The sequence below is a fragment of the Caenorhabditis elegans genome, chromosome III (assembly GCF_000002985.6).
Source record: "Caenorhabditis elegans chromosome III".
Taxonomy (NCBI): Eukaryota; Metazoa; Nematoda; class Chromadorea; order Rhabditida; family Rhabditidae; genus Caenorhabditis; species Caenorhabditis elegans.
In genome coordinates this window covers 7,898,849-7,917,835 of record NC_003281.10, presented here as the reverse complement: position 1 = coordinate 7,917,835, position 18,987 = coordinate 7,898,849, and the positions used below count along the sequence as shown (strand labels likewise).

Here is an 18,987-nt window from a genome sequence, read left to right as displayed (position 1 = left end):
GTTAAATAATTTTGATCGGAATTTATCTTCTTTTTTCCCCTGAATTTTTAATCATTCTCTAATTTCAGAGTAATTGAATGCTGAGTGTGGGCGGTGGTCGTTCGGCAGTATGTCGTGCTGTCATTGCCACTTCCATCGTCTGGTTGCTCATTGATGTTGTTATTCTTTTTTACTATCTCGATCCATCCACATCACAACAACAGCCATTTCCGGAGGATAACAGGTATTCTATTAAAATTATTTACATCAACTAATTGTTATCATTTTTAAGAATCTTGAATCGTGCTCGACGGATAGAACCACTACCACCAGCAGCTCAACATGATTCAGATCCAGATGCTCATCCTATTCAACCTGAAAAACAAGAGAAACAAGTTTACCCCGTTGACAAAGAAACTGCAAATCAATTGAGGAAACTTATGGAAAGTGAGCTATTGCAAAATATAAAAATTTATATTTAAACAATTGTGTATTTCAGCTCAAGCATTTGGCCCAGGGTACCATGGACAAGGAGGTACTGGAGTCACAGTTCCAGAAGACAAAAAAACTATAAAAGAGAAGAGATTCTTGGAGAATCAATTCAATGTTGTCGCTTCTGAAATGATTTCAGTTAATAGAACTCTACCGGATTACCGATCAGATGCATGCCGCACGTCTGGAAATAATTTGAAAACTGCTGGAATGCCAAAAACTTCCATTATTATTGTTTTCCATAATGAAGCATGGACAACACTATTGAGAACACTCCATTCGGTTATCAATCGATCGCCACGTCATTTATTGGAAGAAATTATTTTGGTGGACGATAAGTCTGATCGAGATTACTTGGTCAAACCGTTGGATTCCTATATCAAAATGTTCCCAGTAAGTTATATAAGTTGAATTGTAAATTGCGACTTCCGAAATACAGTAACCCTAGTTCTTCGTTAAAGGATGGAGACAAAAAATTTCCATCTCAGGGATAGCCAGAACACAGAAAATTTGAATAATAAAACGAAAATTTTTCGATTTTTCGATATTAGACTTAAACAGACAACCTTTTTTCAGATTCCAATCCACTTGGTTCATCTCGAGAATCGATCCGGTCTAATCCGTGCTCGCTTAACCGGATCTGAAATGGCGAAGGGAAAGATCCTTCTCTTCCTGGATGCACATGTGGAGGTTACCGATGGATGGCTTGAACCACTTGTATCAAGAGTCGCTGAAGACAGAAAACGAGTTGTTGCTCCTATAATTGATGTAATTTCTGATGATACCTTCGAATATGTGACTGCTTCCGAAACAACATGGGGTGGATTTAATTGGCATTTGAACTTCCGATGGTATGCTGTACCGAAGAGAGAATTGAATAGAAGAGGATCAGATAGATCAATGCCTATTCAAACACCAACTATTGCCGGTGGTCTTTTTGCTATTGATAAGCAATTTTTCTATGATATTGGAAGTTATGATGAAGGAATGCAAGTATGGGGTGGAGAAAACTTGGAGATATCATTCCGAGTCTGGATGTGTGGAGGTTCTCTTGAAATTCATCCATGTTCTCGTGTTGGACACGTTTTCCGCAAACAGACTCCATACACTTTCCCAGGTGGAACAGCGAAAGTCATCCATCATAATGCAGCACGTACAGCAGAAGTTTGGATGGACGAATACAAGGCATTCTTCTACAAAATGGTGCCAGCCGCCCGTAACGTTGAAGCTGGAGATGTTAGCGAAAGAAAGAAGTTGCGAGAGACGTTGCAATGTAAATCATTCAAGTGGTATCTGGAGAACATCTATCCAGAAGCACCATTGCCTGCAGATTTCCGATCGCTTGGAGCAATTGTGAATAGATTTACTGAAAAATGTGTTGATACGAACGGAAAGAAAGATGGGCAAGCTCCAGGAATTCAAGCATGTCATGGTGCTGGTGGAAATCAGGTTTGTGCTTTTGATTTGACGTTAAAATACTGTATTACCCAAAAGCGAGATTTTTTGATTTTTGCGGTACTACGGTACCCGGTCTCGACACGACTAACTTTCGTTAAATGCAAAAGGGTACGCCCCTTCAAAGTATACTGTAATTTCAAACTTTTTTTGACGCGGAAACTTCATCAAATTATCATAGAATTTCGATAACGATATATTTGACTGCTTGAAAAACTCAAATAAAACAATCAAAACAGATAACTTTAAAAAAACAATTTGAAATCGGTGAAAATTCCGCGGCACCAAATGTTAAAAACTACAGTATTCTAAAAAGGCGCAAACTTTTTTGGAATTAACTAAAGTTGATCGTGTCGAGACCGAGTACCGTATTTTTGGCGCAAAAATAACTGAATTTCGCTTCTGATAACAAAACAATTAATTTCGTATCTTTGAAATTCCTCTTTACCAAAAACGACAGTACCCTTCCTAAAAACATTAATTCGCGTTATTTTTATTAATGCTTTTTACTAACACTTTCAACTAACAGACTATACAATTTGCTGATGGCCACAAACTACTAATAATATCTGATCAGCGAGATATGAGATATGAACGGGCTCCGTTTCTTGCGAATTATCAGGTTTTGGTGAAGAGAGTGAATTGGGATGGTTTTTATTTTAAGTTTTGGGAAATATTTAAGTTTGGGATTTACCGGTGAAAACTACGTTTCTCTCTCCCCTCTCTATATAACTCGTATTCTAATATTAAACATTAAATAAGTTCCAGGCATGGTCATTGACTGGAAAAGGAGAAATTCGATCGGATGACTTATGTCTTTCATCTGGACATGTATATCAAATAGGATCAGAGCTCAAATTGGAACGTTGCTCCGTGAGCAAAATCAATGTTAAACATGTTTTCGTGTTTGACGATCAGGTAAGAGAACCAGAATTTTACATTTTAAGCTCAGCAAGTAAAGAACATTATCTTAATTCGGAAAATACTTTCTAGTTTATCTATACACTAAAATTTTTTTCCGCTATTTCAGGCCGGTACATTGCTCCACAAGAAAACAGGAAAATGTGTAACAGGCGCCGATCAACGGGTGACACTGGATGAATGTGGTCTCGGACGGAAAGATCAAATGTGGCAATTAGAAGGATATCAGAGCCCTTAGAGCATCTTTTATTTTATTTTTATTCTCATAAAACGTCACAATTTCTTATTTTCTCCCATTATATCCTCCCATTTTCCACATTTTCAGTATTGATTTCAGTCCAAAATTCTCTCTCGGTGTCCATCGTTTTCCTATTTTCCCTCTCAAAATCGTCCATACCACCAGTGCCTTCATATTAGAGTTGCGAGTGCACTCTAACGAGAATTTGTGAGAAAAATTCAACTTTTTCGGCCTATAATAATTGTAATTTATGTAATTGTGATAGCCTTTGAGATTCGAGCATAATTTATTTATTGATCCCCCATTTCCCTTCAAAAATATCCATTTTCATTGCATTTCACTCCATTCTCAATCCATTCCAAAATCGTTTTGGTTGTGAAACTCTATTACTACGTCTCTTTTTTTCCTTTTACGAGTTCAATAATAAGTTGAAATTTAAAAAAAAGTTTATTCTACAAAAGTCAATGTTCAGGTAGCTTTCATAAGAATCGTGACATCTCCTTGTTGAGCACCAGCTTTGAGTGGTCCCCTGAGCATCTGTCTCATCAGCAGGAACTTCAGCATATTGAAGCATGGTTTTTTTATCATCTTTAACCTGTGACCTTCGATGCGAATTGTCTCAAATTTCATTGTTCCTTTTGCCTCGACAAATCCATATACGGGACGAACTCGGTAGTGCTCATTATTTGATGACTTCGCCGAAATATAACATTTGTTCTGTTTCCGTTTCAAGGGGACATGATTTTTTAAAATGGTCTCTCTATGCGACCTGCATTTAGAAAACATTTATGTACAGTTTTTGCAAAAATTGCAGATTTAGGTTTGCAGATGCAGAAAATTGTGAGCAAGACTAATAGATATGTGAATGAGACGAATAAATTGCGACCTACATGTAATATTTTGTACAGTTATCTTCAAGGCGCACAATACAAAACTGATTAGAAAAAATGTAGTGTGCGCGGCGAGACCATTTTTGTATAAACACAGTTGATTTGCGATATGTCCAGGTTCGATGCTTAGCATGTTGAATTCAGAATTTGAAATTATTGAGGATAAAATAACAATGTGTTTTTTTTTGTTTTCCAACGTGACAAAGATTACAATCTTCACGTCTACAGTGCTGACAAAAAACATACAAAAAAACAAATCATTTCACAATTGGATTCGGATAGGAAAGAAGTGCAAGCAAACATGCCTACAGGAAAAAGAAAAGGAGATGTGGAGTCAACTAAATTTGATCTTGTATTGCGACCAGAAACGGTAAGTTTCGTGAGTTTGCACAAAACTTGTTACGTAGGCGTCGATGCAAAACCGTTCTTGCCATAACTGTATTACTGTAACTGCTTGTAACGACCACTCGTAATGCGCACATTGTATGCCAGTCGCGGTAGTGGCAATGTTTGCATCGTCTTTCCACCTGATGGACACGTCACATATTAACTGAATGGAAAAATAGCTTAAACTGGCTTTCTTTCAGATAACATTCGAGAATTTCCGCATCGGATGGTTCTACACTGAAGCAAGATTGGTCATTAAAAATCCTACAAAAAATCGATATACCTACAAAATAAAAGTCACTAATAACGATATGTTTGACATCAGGACTCCCAAAGGATTCATTGATCCGGAAACATCAATTGAAATTGAATTGTTGCATGTTCCAGGAATCTTGTTGCCACGTAATGATGTTCATCACTTTTCCGTGTATTACATTAAATGTGATACGGAGGCCCAGGTTAGTTTTATAAAAATAAATTATCGTGTAATAATTCATTTAAGAACTCTCATTCAATTTGGACATCCAAAAAATCAGAAGGATGTAAGCATGTTTTGATCAGATTCCCAAATAAAATAATTCGAACACAAGAAATGAAGAAAATGGAAGAAGATGATATGAAACAGCAAAAAGAACGGAATAAGCTGAGCAATGAAAAAATGGGAATTCGAAATCAGAATATGGGAGAGAAAAAATAAAAATAAGAAGTGAAAACCAACTAGCTAGAATGAACTTATCTACCCATTTCCTGTTGAATAAAGTTTGAATTAACTTTTCATGTAACTTCAGCTTTAAAATTCTTTTGAAATTCCTATCTTATGGCTACTTACGCAACTACATGCATACCTTATAGCTACCTAAATGCTTACATGCCTACTTACGCGTCTTTATGTCTAACTCATGCCTACCTATGTATGTTCTTGCCTGGCTATTCTCATACCTGCTTCCTAACCAACTTTAATTGCTGTAGGTACTAAATTTTACTTACCTGAAACAGACAGGTTTAACCAAAGTTAGCGCAAGTTACAAGTTTATACTAAAGCAAGGTCTTCCTATGATTAAAAATACCGTAGCCATTTTTAGACTTAGTTATAGATTCTCTGTAAGCATAAACAAAGCGTTCCCCAAAATTTATGTGTTTTCCCTTAGTGTAGAACAAACCGTACTTTCCAAAAAATATAGTTTTTTCGTATAATCTAAAATTGAGCGGAACCAAAAAAATTATGAGGAATAAAATTGTGAAATACTTTGAGAGCAGGCGTCGGTTTTTTGCCTCAAAAATCGTAAAAGCTTTGCAAATGAGTGACAACCATTTCTCACAATCTAAACACCTTTAATCAGTTTTCCAATGGAAACTTTTTGTATTACACTGATTGCCATAATATTTTGGCATTATTTTTTATTTTAGATGTGAAAATCAAAGAAAGCCGCATAGTCAAAGATCTCATTCAGGGCAACCATAATTTAACGACATATGTCTGTCTTTTCAATTTTTTAGTCGTATCAAAATATCGAAGTACTGCACTGACCACAATTGAACAATAAGTATTCAGATATTTTCCCAAAACAACAATTCGATATTTTTCTGACCATCTGACCATGTTGATTGTCCTCTTACTATTAGCACAGCAACAGGGTCAACGGAGAGATGTGTGAAAATCAAGAGACGCAGATAGTTAGGCAAACCTGTCACACGTTCTCAATCTTCTGCGTCTTTCAGATAATTTGTATTCAATGTTCAATTGAAAATTCTGTCACATTTCTTTTTATATTGATTTCTGTTGGTTCCTTTATCCCTAATTTTTATTCAGAAAAATTAATTTTGAAAAAAGTATTTCAATTTCAGAGCTACAAATGACGTCATCAGATGTTATTCCAGCAAGTACCACATCGGTTAGTTTGAAAGAATAGGGGCGATAAAAGATATTTAATCATACACTTTTATATCACTTCAATTAATTAATTACATTAATGCATTTTATTTTATAAGTGAACAAGTTTTCGTCTGCAGAAATATTTTATTTTTGAATTTGGAAACTTTCCTATACCTTCGAAAATATTGAGAATACCACTTTAAAAGTATTATTATAAGTTTATTTTTAATTATTTTTCAGTCTTCTGGATGGATAGCAAGTGTTGGATCAGCAGCTGGATGGGTTTGGGATGGAATGAAAGTGACTGGAAGTGTTTTCAATGATTATGGAACGAGTACAACTAGAAATACAGTATGCACAACTGCAACTGTAGCGGGTGGATTTCTTGGAGGATGGAGTGGTGGAGCTATTGGTAAGATCATTTTATTCAATTTCAATATACCCTGTAAGCGTACTTGGAGCAAAATCTTTTCAAAACCGAGTTTTAAGTTTTAGTTGAATATATGAAATTTCCAGGCAGCGCTGTTGGAACACTAATTCTACCGGGTATTGGAACAGCAGTTGGTTCATTTCTTGGTGGAGCATCAGCTGCATTAGTTGCTGGTAAAGCAACAATTGTGGTGACTGATCGAGTTCTCGATACAATCAGTTATGATATTGAAACGGTCAGCTGTGAGAAGTGTGGACGTGGATTTCGATGCAAGCTTTACAAAGAAGGACGGGATAAATTATGTTATCGATGCAAATAAATAATTATCAAGTTTTTTGAAAAATTGCACAAGATTTTCTAACCTAGAAGGAGAAGCTATTAAAAATATAATAAATTATCACCAAGGTTCAAATTAATTTGTTAGACAAGTGATCGTCTCAACTTTATGCTCCGCGTGATTTGCCATCATCATCCAACTTCCTGAAAATAAAAATTAAAAAATTAAAAAAATTACATGTCGCATAATTTCGCATGTAATTTATGCTTCAATTACTTACCATTTTTACAAATCAACTTGAAATTATTCTCGTGAATATTTTTCTGGAATCCATCCGAAATCTTCAATTTCTTTGCACCATCTCCACATTTAAGTTCAACTGCTTTGCATGAATAATATTCAAATGGAGGTGATATCTTGACACTAACACAGTTTTCACAACTATCCAAAATTGGAATTAGCGAAGGACATGACAAGCAATCTGAAACTTGTTGGTAACACTATTTTGAACTTTTTGAATATGCTACTCACCATTTTCGGATTGTTCTGGGTCAGTTTTCGGTTGAATAGGGCTCACAGGTGGATTCACAACAGGATTGTTAGGTTTTGATGGCTCTGGTAGAACATTATTCTCTTTTTCTTCAATCCTTTCAATTCGCTTCTCGATTTCAATAATCTTGTGGTAAATTGTTCGGTTGTCTGGAAATATGAGATTGGAAAAATTTCACGGCATTTGGCACCAGTTTTTTTCACCCGCGTTTTTTTTGAATTTTGCTCAGGGGGAGCCCAAGTTTAGTCTAATTTTTCAATATGCGGCAAGAGTGAGATGAAACTTAACCATATTTTTTTCTAAGTTCCGCCAACGTTTCATCCATGGAATTCTTTTCGGGTCAAATTTGTGAAAAAAGTTGGCGCCAAATGCCGAGTTAAGGATCTCCAAAAAGTGTATATTTATTGAAAAGTTCAAAGTTTTCGCAATTTGCCAATTGAAAAAAATTTAGATAATTGTTGAATGTTCTACATAGCTCAAATATGCATTTTTAAAAAATAATTATAAAAAAATTGTAGAACACAAAAAGAAATCCACAAATTGTATAAAAAATCTTACCTAGATAAAAGTTCTCAACAGTTTGATGATGATGATGATTATTTACGTGAGTTGTTTTTGTCCAAGGACTCGGTGAATGTGGTGCACATTGTTGAGTAACAGTTGTGAAAAAGTACAGTATACACAGAATACAAAGTAACATTTTTTGAATAAATTATTCAGAACTATTTGAGGTAATGCAAATTAGAAAAATGACCGGAAAAAAGTGTCCACATTCAAATTTGAAAAAAGTGAATTCAATGAAAAATATGTGAAAAGTACTTGAAAACGGTGGGGAAATTTCGCGAAGTTTCCGTTAATTATAAGAATAATAATTTGCATATTCAACGGTGCACTTGCACTACTAGAATTAATTGTCGTTTCCGATGAAATCCAGTTCAATGACGTCATCATCCAACAGTTTTCTCCGTTTCTTTGCCACGTCACGTGTAAGTGAAACCATTGAGGATGAAGGTGTGGATAATGGAGCGCCAAACCAGATCTCCTGAATTAAGTGACTCTTTTGTTGAGGGACAAAAAGTTTGAAGAGCAAATATTCAATGGAAAATATTCAACAATAGGTTGGAAATTTCCAAAACAATTACATGTACTTTCCATAAGACTGTCCATAAGTGTAACAAGCTGTGTGGCAAACGTCAAGTAAATTTTTTTGCCAACTTTGGAAATAGCTGATAGAAATTTCAAAAATTTTGTTCTGAGAAACGCATTCAAAAAGCCTGAGAGATACAAACATCAAAAGCACACCAAAATATAAGTGCAGCAAAAAATATGTTCAAAGGTGCCAAAACTTTAGAAACCTGGCTGCCGAATAGTTGCCTAATTTCAGGCTAAAGCCAATTAGCGGTTGCCAACAATAATTTCTGGAACTGTACTTGGACACAGCCAGAACCAAACCTGTCAAAGTTTTCCCAAGTTTGCCAACTTCTGGTTCAAGTTAACTTTTTTCCAAACTATGGTTAGATGCTAGCCCAAATGTCAAGCATTTAAAAAAACTTAAAAACTTAAAACATTATTTTTCCAATATTATAAAACAAACCTTTGTAATATAAATAACCATAACAAGCCAAGAAAACAACAAAATCCATCCAAGATAGCAAATTTCTTTATCTCTGCGCTGACAAACTGCCTCAGAAGCACATTCCATAATTTGCTTTATCCTGAAAAAATACTTATTTCCAGCAAAAAAACCACTACTGGAAAAATGGAAACTGTGATGGATTGAGTGGTTTTCTTACACATCATTTTTCCATGCATAAAAACTGCATTTTCCAAGTATTCCTATTAATATACATTCAGAGAATGTGAGTTCCGTTGTGGTAAAAACTTTATCTATAGAACCTTATGTATTTTAATAAGAGAACACGGGAAAAGCCAGTTTTAGAAAACTAGTCGAATTGATTGTGTCTACAATGAAAATAATTGGGAAAATATTTTTAAATTGCAGATATTTGAATTTGCAACAAAAAACGATTCACTATAATCGTCATGGCTGAAAAAATCATAAACAAAAGCGAGAAAAATAGAAGGGAAACCACACCGGAAATGGGCCATCTAGATGAAAAACGAGCGGCACTAAGAGCATAGACAAAAATAATATGAATTTTTTAGTTTTTGAACCTACATAGGTAATGAAAAGTATATGGAGATCTTAATAGTGCCATAAATGAAAATATACAGTATTTTCTCTAATAGTGCTGTACCTCATCGATTTAACTTAATGGATCATATCTCGACTGTCTTAGCTTTAAGGAATATTTTTTACGAATATTAAAATTAGAGAAGATCATAAAAATTCAACAAACCAGTGTATGCGCATGACGAATTCGTGGAAAATTCCATATGAAAAAATATCATCCTTGTTGTTCTGATATTCACTCACCATCTCCTTTCCGCGAGGAGTCTGTAAACCTTCTCAAAATAAGAATTCGCGAGCGTCCACGGTATGTCAAAGAATCCAGTTCAAGAAGGTTTTTCAGGTTATCATTGCCTTTTTTTCACGAAACGAAAGCCATCAAAGCTGTGGATTTCAAGATCAAGACTCAACATAAAAATTAATTCCCATGGCTTATTATTTCATTCAAAAAATCTTGTATTTTATGTTTATCTCTTATTTACTATCAAATTAATACATAAAGATACGTTTTCGAGTTGTTGAAGATCATTTCAATAAAAAGAAGTGACCAGTGTCAGGTGTTGGGCTCTGGGAAAACCAATTAATAAAGGGTCATCGAGCAACTGTCACTTTATCGATCGATTTCATTCGTTTAATCCTCTATATTGTATAGAAAAACACAAGGTTTGTTAGTTGGTTTCACATTTTATTTGAAAAATTGCAGATTTTTACGTTTTCTTTGAAATTTCCAGCAGGAATAAATAACTCTCGTTTATTATCATTACAACTTTTTAAATTAAATTTTCCAGATGAACATTTTCATCTCCTTGGCAATTTTAATTGCCACAACGCATTGTCTCACTTTACTACGAGATCCTGTCACTCAAAATGGTGCTTCAAAATTTGAAAAAAGTATTGGAAAATACAAATATGAAGAAGGATATCTCAAAGCTCCAATTGATCCTTTCGCATTCACCAATGATCTTGAATTTGATTTACGGTAAGTTGCCGCTACTTATCAATTATTTGGCTCTATTCAATTGCAGATATTTCTTGAATATCGATCATTACGAGACTGGTGGTCCAATACTCTTTTACACTGGTAACGAGGGAAGTCTTGAGGCATTTGCCGAAAACACAGGATTCATGTGGGATCTTGCACCAGAGCTCAAGGCTGCTGTTGTTTTTGTTGAGCACCGATTCTACGGAAAATCTCAACCTTTCAAGTAAGTTAGATTTTGAAAAAAGTTGTTGAGTAATCAAAGCTGAGTAATGAAACTAACCAATAAAATCTGTGAAAAGTAAAGTGTTTCACTATTTCAAGATACCGCTTAATAATAAAAGCGCCGTACCAAATAAGAAAATTCTTGACCAAGTGTGGCCAAAAATATTTACTTGAAGCAGAAGTTGATATAACTTGGGCCAGTCTTGGAAAGCCTTGGTCTTTGGAGCATCCTAAATTATTTCTTCCTTAAGTATTTAGCCCAAGTATTGCTAATGTCTGCTCAAAGTTAACACTTATTATTCGTCCATATTTGGGCAAATTCTGCCTTGCCTAATAAATATAGACAGATTCAAAAAATGTTTATTTTGAGAATGGCGAGGCTCTGATAGAAACCTCCTTTTTGTTCTAAATTTCACAGCCATCGATGAAAATGGCTTGGTACATTAGGCAAATAACATTTGTAAGGTGTAAGGTGATGTTAGGGTGCCTACATGAAAGCCCTATATTGTTTGAATATTCAGAAACGAAAGCTACACAGACATTCGTCATCTTGGTTATCTTTCATCCCAACAGGCTCTGGCTGATTTTGCCCTTTCTGTGCAATTCTTCAAAAATGAGGTAATCTATAGCCCAATTTTATTTAATTTTAACTTCTTGCTATTACAGAAAATCAAAGGAGCTCAAAAGTCGGCAGTTATTGCATTTGGAGGATCATACGGTGGAATGTTGTCAGCTTGGTTTAGAATCAAGTATCCCCATATAGTTGATGGGTTTGTAAAATTTAATTATGTTATTTTAAAGATCATTTGTTCAGAGCAATTGCCGCGTCAGCTCCAGTATTTTGGTTCACAGACTCCAATATTCCAGAAGATGTTTATGATTTTGTAAGTTTCAATTTCTAAAATAATTCCAATTAAAACCAGCATTTAGATTGTCACTCGGGCTTTTCTTGATGCTGGATGCAACAGAAAAGCTATTGAAAAAGGATGGATTGCATTGGATGAATTGGCAAAAAGTGACAGTGGAAGACAGTATTTGAATGTTCTGTATAAATTAGATCCTAAGTCAAAGTTGGAAAATAAAGATGATATAGGATTTTTGAAGGTGAGAGTTGATAAGTTTAATGGACAATTTTTTTGAATTCGGAATGTCAAATAAATGAATTTTCCTTCTTGAGAAACTTATCACTTTTTCAGCAATACATAAGAGAATCGATGGAAGCAATGGCTATGGTAAACTATCCATATCCAACTTCTTTCCTGAGCTCTCTTCCTGCCTGGCCAGTCAAGGAAGCCTGCAAATCTGCAAGTCAACCAGGAAAAACACAAGAAGAATCTGCAGAACAACTGTACAAAATTGTCAACCTGTACTACAATTACACAGGAGACAAGTCAACGCATTGTGCAAATGCAGCGAAATGTGATAGTGCATATGGATCATTAGGTGATCCATTGGGATGGCCATTTCAAACATGTACGGAAATGGTTATGCCACTGTGTGGAAGTGGATATCCAAATGATTTCTTCTGGAAGGATTGTCCATTTACATCAGAGAAATATGCAGAGTTCTGCATGCAAACGTAAGTAAATATAACGTTATTCATTCGAAATTTTAATTTAAGGTTCTCCTCGATCCATTACAACAAAACTCTTCTTCGCCCATTAGCCGGTGGCCTTGCATTTGGAGCAACTTCTCTTCCATCTGCATCCAATATTGTCTTCTCGAATGGTTACCTGGATCCATGGAGTGGTGGTGGCTACGATCATTCCGATAAGGTACAGGGATCAGTGATTAGTGTAATTCTGAAACAAGGAGCTCATCATTATGATTTACGTGGAGCTCATCCACAGGATACCGAAGAAGTTAAAAAGGTTCGAGCCATGGAGACGCAGGCAATCAAGAAATGGATCAAGGAGAAGGCGAGAAATTCTTGGAGATATGATTAAATTTGATTCTACACGATTTTCTGTAATTTGTTTTTTATTAAATAAATGATTAATTCAATGTGAGATGTCATCTTTTAATGTCGTAGTAAGTATGGGTGCATAAGCTTTGGCAAGTTTATGTACCCATACTTACTATGGCATTAAAACGAAGAACATGTCTTGAAATGTGAAAAAAATAAGCCGGAAAAGGCTTCAAAATTTTGCTAATTTTTAGTTTTCCCCGGACACATTACTTATGGAAATTCGACAAAATGGCCCATTTCGGATTTTTTTCCAACAGAAAAAATATTTTTCGATGTGTCGGACTTTTATCAGCAACTGCAATTTTCATGCATACTTTGAGTATCTCTTTTCACAATGTTAAATTAAAATTGAAATTATTTTCGGATAAATAAATTATGACACTAAACTTTGAAAAAAAAATTGGACAAACATTCCACAAAATAATTTCTCATTTGTATAATTTTTCCAATTTTTGGCGTCTATGGAACTCAAAATAATCTTGAAACTCTGTTTGTATCTTGAATTTAAATTGTCAAATTTATACAGAAAATGCACAAAAATGTAATGAAAACAATTGAGCATGTCATCAAAAGTCGCTACAAAATAATGTTTTGTGGTCGGGTGGATCGGGTAGTTTCTCACTAAAAAACAAAGAAGTCTGGGAGTGATTAAAGCTGAAAAATAGATTTACGGATATGATGTAGAAATCTTTAAAGAATGTGTTTTTGATATGAAATTGATATTATATTCTGGTCAATGAAGGACTATTCAAATTTTGTTGGCGGTCGAAGGTGCGGATGGCTATGATCTTCAGATTCTGAGCGGACTACTCCAATGAAGAATGGTCGAGTTGGTCGGGATGGACGACTGAAAATTTATCAAAATTATAGTTTTAATATTATATTTTCATTCAATTTTAGGGAAATCTAGCATTTTGATATGTGTATGAAAAAGTGAGGTCCGTAAGATTTTCAAGGGAACGTAGGAAATTATTGAAAATAATTATTACATTAGAAATGATATTTTTTAGCTTTTCTATAGCAGGCAGGCAAACCTTCACTTATATGCCTATTTCGTAGCCTACCTATGTGCCTGCCTACTTTCTTTGATTTATAAGCCTGTCCTGTTTGCAGTTACTCACGAAAACAGTAGGCTTATCAGTTTCAAATTCAAAACTCTTACTCTTGTTCTTCTTTTTTATCCTCTTTATTATCTTTTTCTTCTTTTCCATTGTCTCCTTCTTCTCTCAATTCCTCTTCTTTTTTCTTCTTCTCATCTCTTTTTACTTCAGTTTCTAACTGACCAGTAGCTTCATTAAATCTTTCAACCAATGTAATTGCTGGTTGCAAAACAGAGGATTTCTTCCGAATCGTTAACTGATTCTCATCTGATTCATCGTCTTCTAAGACGTCGTCAAGTACGTGATGTTGGAATGGATGTTCACTTCCACGTTTCCCAGTTGCCAGTTGTGGCTGACTGGATGATGTGTCAATTCGCTTATTTGAAAGGTCTTCTCCTGAATTCACAAATGCTGAATTTGTGAATGAATTGTTATTTGCATGGGATCCATCTGCAATATTTGTATTTGATCCCTCAAATTCCATGTTTTCAAGCATTCCATGTGAGAACGTCTTTCGACCTAGGTCGTCGTGTAAATGGGGTTTCGAGAATGACCTGAAAACATTTTTACATTGAATTTTCCAGGATCTTATCTCTACCTCTCGATTTTGTTCTTGAAACTTCTGAACATTTCGATGTTACCCAATGAAGTACGGGTGCGATGGCCATGATGATGGTGTTGTTGGTCCGATGGCCTGAATATTTTATTTTAAGGTCGTCTAAACTATTCAGGCTCAAAACTCACTTGACTGGAACAACTGAAACTCGTCTTCTCCTCATCTCATCTCCCGGAACTAATGGAGAAGCATCATCACAATGTGGAACCATTTTGATTTCATGGACGTATTCCGGAAGTCTGAAAATCCATAACGTGTTCAAAATTTCCTTCATAACTCATTAACTCACTTGACATCTGACACTGAACCCTTCAATGGATTATTTGGTATCTTTGCAGTTTCTTCAGAATACAATGGTTCAACTTCTTCATCCCAGAAGTCATCTCTCTTAAGATCTGGAGCTCTATCGTATCCTTGATCTACCATCATCAAGACCATTGTAATATTTCGATCAATAAGAGCATTGCATTCGAAATCATCATCATCTTCTCCGAATGGGTTAAGCATCGCTTCGGCAACTTTCATCCATCCCATGTAGAAAATAAACTGGAGAGTTGACATGATTGGGAAATATAAATCAATCTGACAAATTATATTATTTTTTTCTAAAATTAAAATTCAACAGTAACAAACCTCTGTTTTATTATCTGCATGTTCTGAAACCACATATTGTCTTGCCAAAAGACATACCAAAAAGTATGTGTGAACAGCCAGACAGACTAATTGTGGATACATAATTGGAATTGGCACCCAATCATAATTACAAATCCAGGCAAGACCCGTTCGGAACTTTTTGATTTCATCCTGCACGACAACTTGATAATAATCACTTTCAATTAATCCCTTCTTTCGTGCTTCATATGTCAAACTAAATGCCCATTGAAATGGAACCCAGTATTTCGAATATTTGTATTGAATCTCATCAAATCGATCTTTCTCGTGAGGCATCATAAATCCAGCAGCGACTACTGTATCCAAAGTTGGAAATCGACGTCGAGTACGCATACTGATGTCACGGAATACTAGAACTTGAGCCAATTCACAGTATCGAACGATATTTCGACGATACATTCGAGCTTGCTCAGTACGTCCACGGACATATTCGGCTGCCATTAAACCAATACTGAAAATTAATCAATAAGCTATTCATGTTAATTTACGCAATAAATTTTGGCACCATAATATTTTTTTGAAGTCTATTCAATACATTAGGGGAAGTCAATGTATTAGGGGGAAACTTGCATTTTTTAATACTTTTTTTCTCTTTTTTTGTTTCATTAAAAATTGTTGAGTTGTGCAAGTGGATCAAATGGGTTGCAACACTTTTCCAGTATTGACTTTTATTCTAGTATTCCTCATTTGTTGTAGTATGCATTGAAGTGTTTTTCTATGTTCTCAGGTACATATCATTCAGAGTTCAAGTCATAGTACACTCGATTTCCAATAATCCGATTATTTAAATGAGATGACTGGAACTAACCAACATTTCACAAAGAAAAATGAGCAGAAGTAAAAATGTTTCAAAATTTCAAATCTAGAATAAAAGTTGAACTTACTTATCAATAAATCCAATAATTTGATACAAATATGTCCATCTGTTGACAACTGCAGTAACAAAGAAACCCAACATAAAATTCAATGGAATATATGATAATCGACTATCGCAATACTGTACTATTCGCTCGAATGTTCTGAAATTTACTTTATTTGTTTTCCTTACAGATTTAGATAAAACCATTCACACAAATTTGGATGTCAATCATATAAACTTTTTTTCCATAAATTTCAATATTTAATTGCATTTCAATTTTTTTGAATTTGAACATTCTGGTGTCTTGAAGATGCAGTAATAATTGTAATTACTAAAAACAACACATTTTGGAAAATTTGGAAATTTACAAAACTTTTACTGAAAGTCTTGAGAAGAAAATCAAATCTTTTATAGTGTTCTATTATGATGTTCGGCCATGTTGGAATATCACAAGTGTATTTAGACTAAGTCTCCACTGACAATACTCCACCTTTAAAGCAAACTCAAAAAATCGCTCACCTCTGCTGCCCAGGATTGAGTGCAGTTCGATAAATGACACTTAGTATGCCATATAATACTAACCAAACTGCCAATTCCAATATCACTGCCTTCCAAATACTTCCACGCCATTTGAGCAGCAACTTGAACAGTGTCCACGGTTTTGAAGTGGATACTGCTAAGTTGTAGTTTATTGTCATCACTGAAAAATTGATTTGGATCCGTGTGAAAACATTTTTAAATGGAAGAGATCAATTTGAAAATTTAGAGCTTCGGTACACAATCGAAAAACTTCAAAAGAGACAGTTACTAAAAACAAATCAAACAATTCCTTTGAAAACCGATACCAATTTCTTAATTTTGAATTAACAGTTCCAAAGACCTTTTTTATTGCCGCAATATCTAGAAAATACGAAAAAAACAATGTGATCAAGAGACAAGACAACCGCAATCAGAATACACTCAGAATCGGCAAAAGATGAAGTTGATGTCAGTGAGAAAAAGAGAAAAAAGAAATTGATAGTTCTCTAGAAAAAGACGATAATAGAAAGAAGTTCAAGAAAGAGAGAGAAGATGTAATGTAAAAAAATTTGTTCGGTTGTAAAAAAGAACATGAGTCATTTAATTTCAGTCACAATTTTTTCTTGAAAATTAGGATTTTATGATTATTTGATCTTTTTTGTATAATTTGAATTCGTCAAATTGTTATCTTTGGGCAATGCCTTCTATGATGTCATACTCTGCCGAGTCATTCAAAACATTTCAAATACGGGAATCTGTTAATTTTAGGAAGTATAGAGATTACTCGGATTTTGTGACCTGACTTCTGAGAAGTGGGTATTCAATTTGACAAAATGACATAAAACCTGAAAAGTTGTTCACAAGAAATGTTTCCAAAAATTTCAGGATATACAGTAACCCGAATTGTCAATTAGTCCAGTTAGTCTGAAAAGATAGTTAACATGAAGTCCTAGAGGTCCACAGCTCTATTGTCTACAAAGTAATTTTCGAAAGATCTGAAACTGTTCCATTTCTAATATTCTATTGGGAAACTCCCTCAAGAAAAGGCGGAGCTAGAGAGGAACTGGGCGGAAATCAAGGTTCACAGCGGTCACTATTCGGTTCTTCATTGACAACGGTCTAAAGACTTTTGATGGTTTGATATTTCAAAGAATCAGAGAAAAATAATGGAAAAGATATATACAGATATTTGTGATAGAATGGTATCAACATGTGATTTGTTATTTTGAATTTAAGATGTTTGCAGGAAATGATTAGACGGTTGAACGATGAGAATATTTTTAGAAAATGACTGATTGAAGTGTTGTTTGGGAACATTGAGGGGTTTTTCGAAAAAAAAATCATAAATATTTCATAAAAACATATCTTGAAAATAATACTTCAAAACTTTTAAAGCCTACTGCTAGTTTTTATTTTTCGGAAAACATGGAGTCTTCTATAACAAAGATCGGAAAACAATCAGACAATCTTCTACAAAATTGCTAACCAATTAGATACTGTAATCCAATTTTGCCAATCAATCCCATTACTTGATTAGAAAAGTACTTTTGAGAAATTTTTTTACCGAAAACATTTTATTTTAATCGAATTTAAATTTAAATTCTGATCTTATGTTTCCTCACTTCAAAAATAGAAAAAATCAAGAAACACTAAATAAAATAAAGAATCAAGTTTCTTTCTGTTGAAGTAAACCTGTGAAATGACAAGGTGTTCGATGTTTTCCAAAAAATGTGACAAACTGAGTTTTGTATCGTATATTGTGCCACGTGTTTGAGCAGTACATATCCTTTATTTGGCGTCCAATTAGACACCTATGGCATTCAGTCACCGTGCAAATAATACAAATGATTTTCTAAAAGTGTATGTTTGAATAAGAAGTTTATAAAGTCATTGAGATCAGAATTTCAAACTACAACATCACGTTTCGTTTTTTGTGTTACAATACTAGGGAAACCCCCTTTTGAAAAGAAAAATGAATTTGCAAAAATTTGTTTCTTTTTGTCATTTGCATTGGTAATATAGACTATCTTCACACCAAATATTAGCCATTTCCCGTCAGTCATTTTTATTCAATGAGAACGAAGAAATTACTGGGGGAAGCCTATCAACTTACGTAAGTTTGAATACAAGGATGGAACTAAAAATTAGAGTAAAGTCAATAACACATTTTTCATGGGATTGATCTAATTTTTTTCAACACACCTGTCAAGCGTAAATCTTGGTTGAAATTTTTTACAACTGACTTCAGGTACATCAAAATTACACATTTCTCCTTTTCAGTTATGTTTCATCAAATAGTAGACTCAAAAATGCAGCAGTAGTCCCGGTTATAGGCAAACGATTTTCTATGTAAATTGTTGATCTA

The 18,987-nt window shown here is 34.5% G+C and overlaps 6 protein-coding genes across 6 annotated transcripts; 4 read left to right on the top strand and 2 right to left on the bottom strand.

Annotated features, from left to right (window-relative positions):
* The first annotated feature begins 68 nt into the window (after positions 1-68).
* gly-3 (Polypeptide N-acetylgalactosaminyltransferase 3) lies at positions 69-3,525 on the top strand. Its single transcript, NM_066321.8, has 6 exons — positions 69-223; positions 272-426; positions 479-864; positions 1,048-1,920; positions 2,695-2,844; positions 2,957-3,525. The coding sequence occupies exons 1-6, from the start codon at positions 78-80 to the stop codon at positions 3,083-3,085; spliced, it is 1,839 nt and encodes a 612-aa protein (NP_498722.1). The 5' UTR covers positions 69-77; the 3' UTR covers positions 3,086-3,525.
* A 32-nt stretch (positions 3,526-3,557) lies between these two features.
* ZK688.12 (uncharacterized protein) lies at positions 3,558-5,138 on the top strand. The gene is made up of 3 exons (NM_001382925.3): positions 3,558-4,345; positions 4,563-4,820; positions 4,865-5,138. The coding sequence occupies exons 1-3, from the start codon at positions 4,277-4,279 to the stop codon at positions 5,057-5,059; spliced, it is 522 nt and encodes a 173-aa protein (NP_001370359.1). The 5' UTR covers positions 3,558-4,276; the 3' UTR covers positions 5,060-5,138.
* Positions 5,139-6,201: 1,063 nt separating this feature from the next.
* On the top strand, positions 6,202-7,038 carry ZK688.7 (uncharacterized protein). Its single transcript, NM_066320.5, has 3 exons — positions 6,202-6,254; positions 6,476-6,647; positions 6,752-7,038. Exons 1-3 carry the CDS (start codon positions 6,216-6,218, stop codon positions 6,982-6,984), a joined length of 444 nt encoding a protein of 147 aa, NP_498721.2. The 5' UTR covers positions 6,202-6,215; the 3' UTR covers positions 6,985-7,038.
* Positions 6,989-8,273, bottom strand: ZK688.1 (uncharacterized protein). The gene is made up of 4 exons (NM_001379811.3): positions 8,051-8,273; positions 7,474-7,641; positions 7,223-7,423; positions 6,989-7,145 (listed from the first exon to the last, which is right to left on the bottom strand). Exons 1-4 carry the CDS (start codon positions 8,190-8,192, stop codon positions 7,078-7,080), a joined length of 579 nt encoding a protein of 192 aa, NP_001367396.1. The 5' UTR covers positions 8,193-8,273; the 3' UTR covers positions 6,989-7,077.
* A 2,198-nt stretch (positions 8,274-10,471) lies between these two features.
* On the top strand, positions 10,472-12,891 carry pcp-5 (Prolyl carboxy peptidase like protein 5; the record flags this gene model as incomplete). The annotated part of the gene is made up of 8 exons (NM_001379810.3): positions 10,472-10,662; positions 10,709-10,888; positions 11,409-11,505; positions 11,554-11,657; positions 11,702-11,771; positions 11,818-11,991; positions 12,084-12,466; positions 12,509-12,891. 8 exons carry the CDS (start codon positions 10,472-10,474, stop codon positions 12,831-12,833), a joined length of 1,524 nt encoding a protein of 507 aa, NP_001367399.1. The 3' UTR covers positions 12,834-12,891.
* A 471-nt stretch (positions 12,892-13,362) lies between these two features.
* On the bottom strand, positions 13,363-16,803 carry best-24 (Bestrophin homolog 24). The gene is made up of 8 exons (NM_066316.8): positions 16,623-16,803; positions 16,129-16,263; positions 15,206-15,695; positions 14,862-15,154; positions 14,701-14,811; positions 14,555-14,650; positions 14,019-14,510; positions 13,363-13,703 (listed from the first exon to the last, which is right to left on the bottom strand). The coding sequence occupies exons 1-8, from the start codon at positions 16,799-16,801 to the stop codon at positions 13,601-13,603; spliced, it is 1,899 nt and encodes a 632-aa protein (NP_498717.1). The 5' UTR covers positions 16,802-16,803; the 3' UTR covers positions 13,363-13,600.
* Between the last annotated feature and the right edge of the window lie 2,184 nt (positions 16,804-18,987).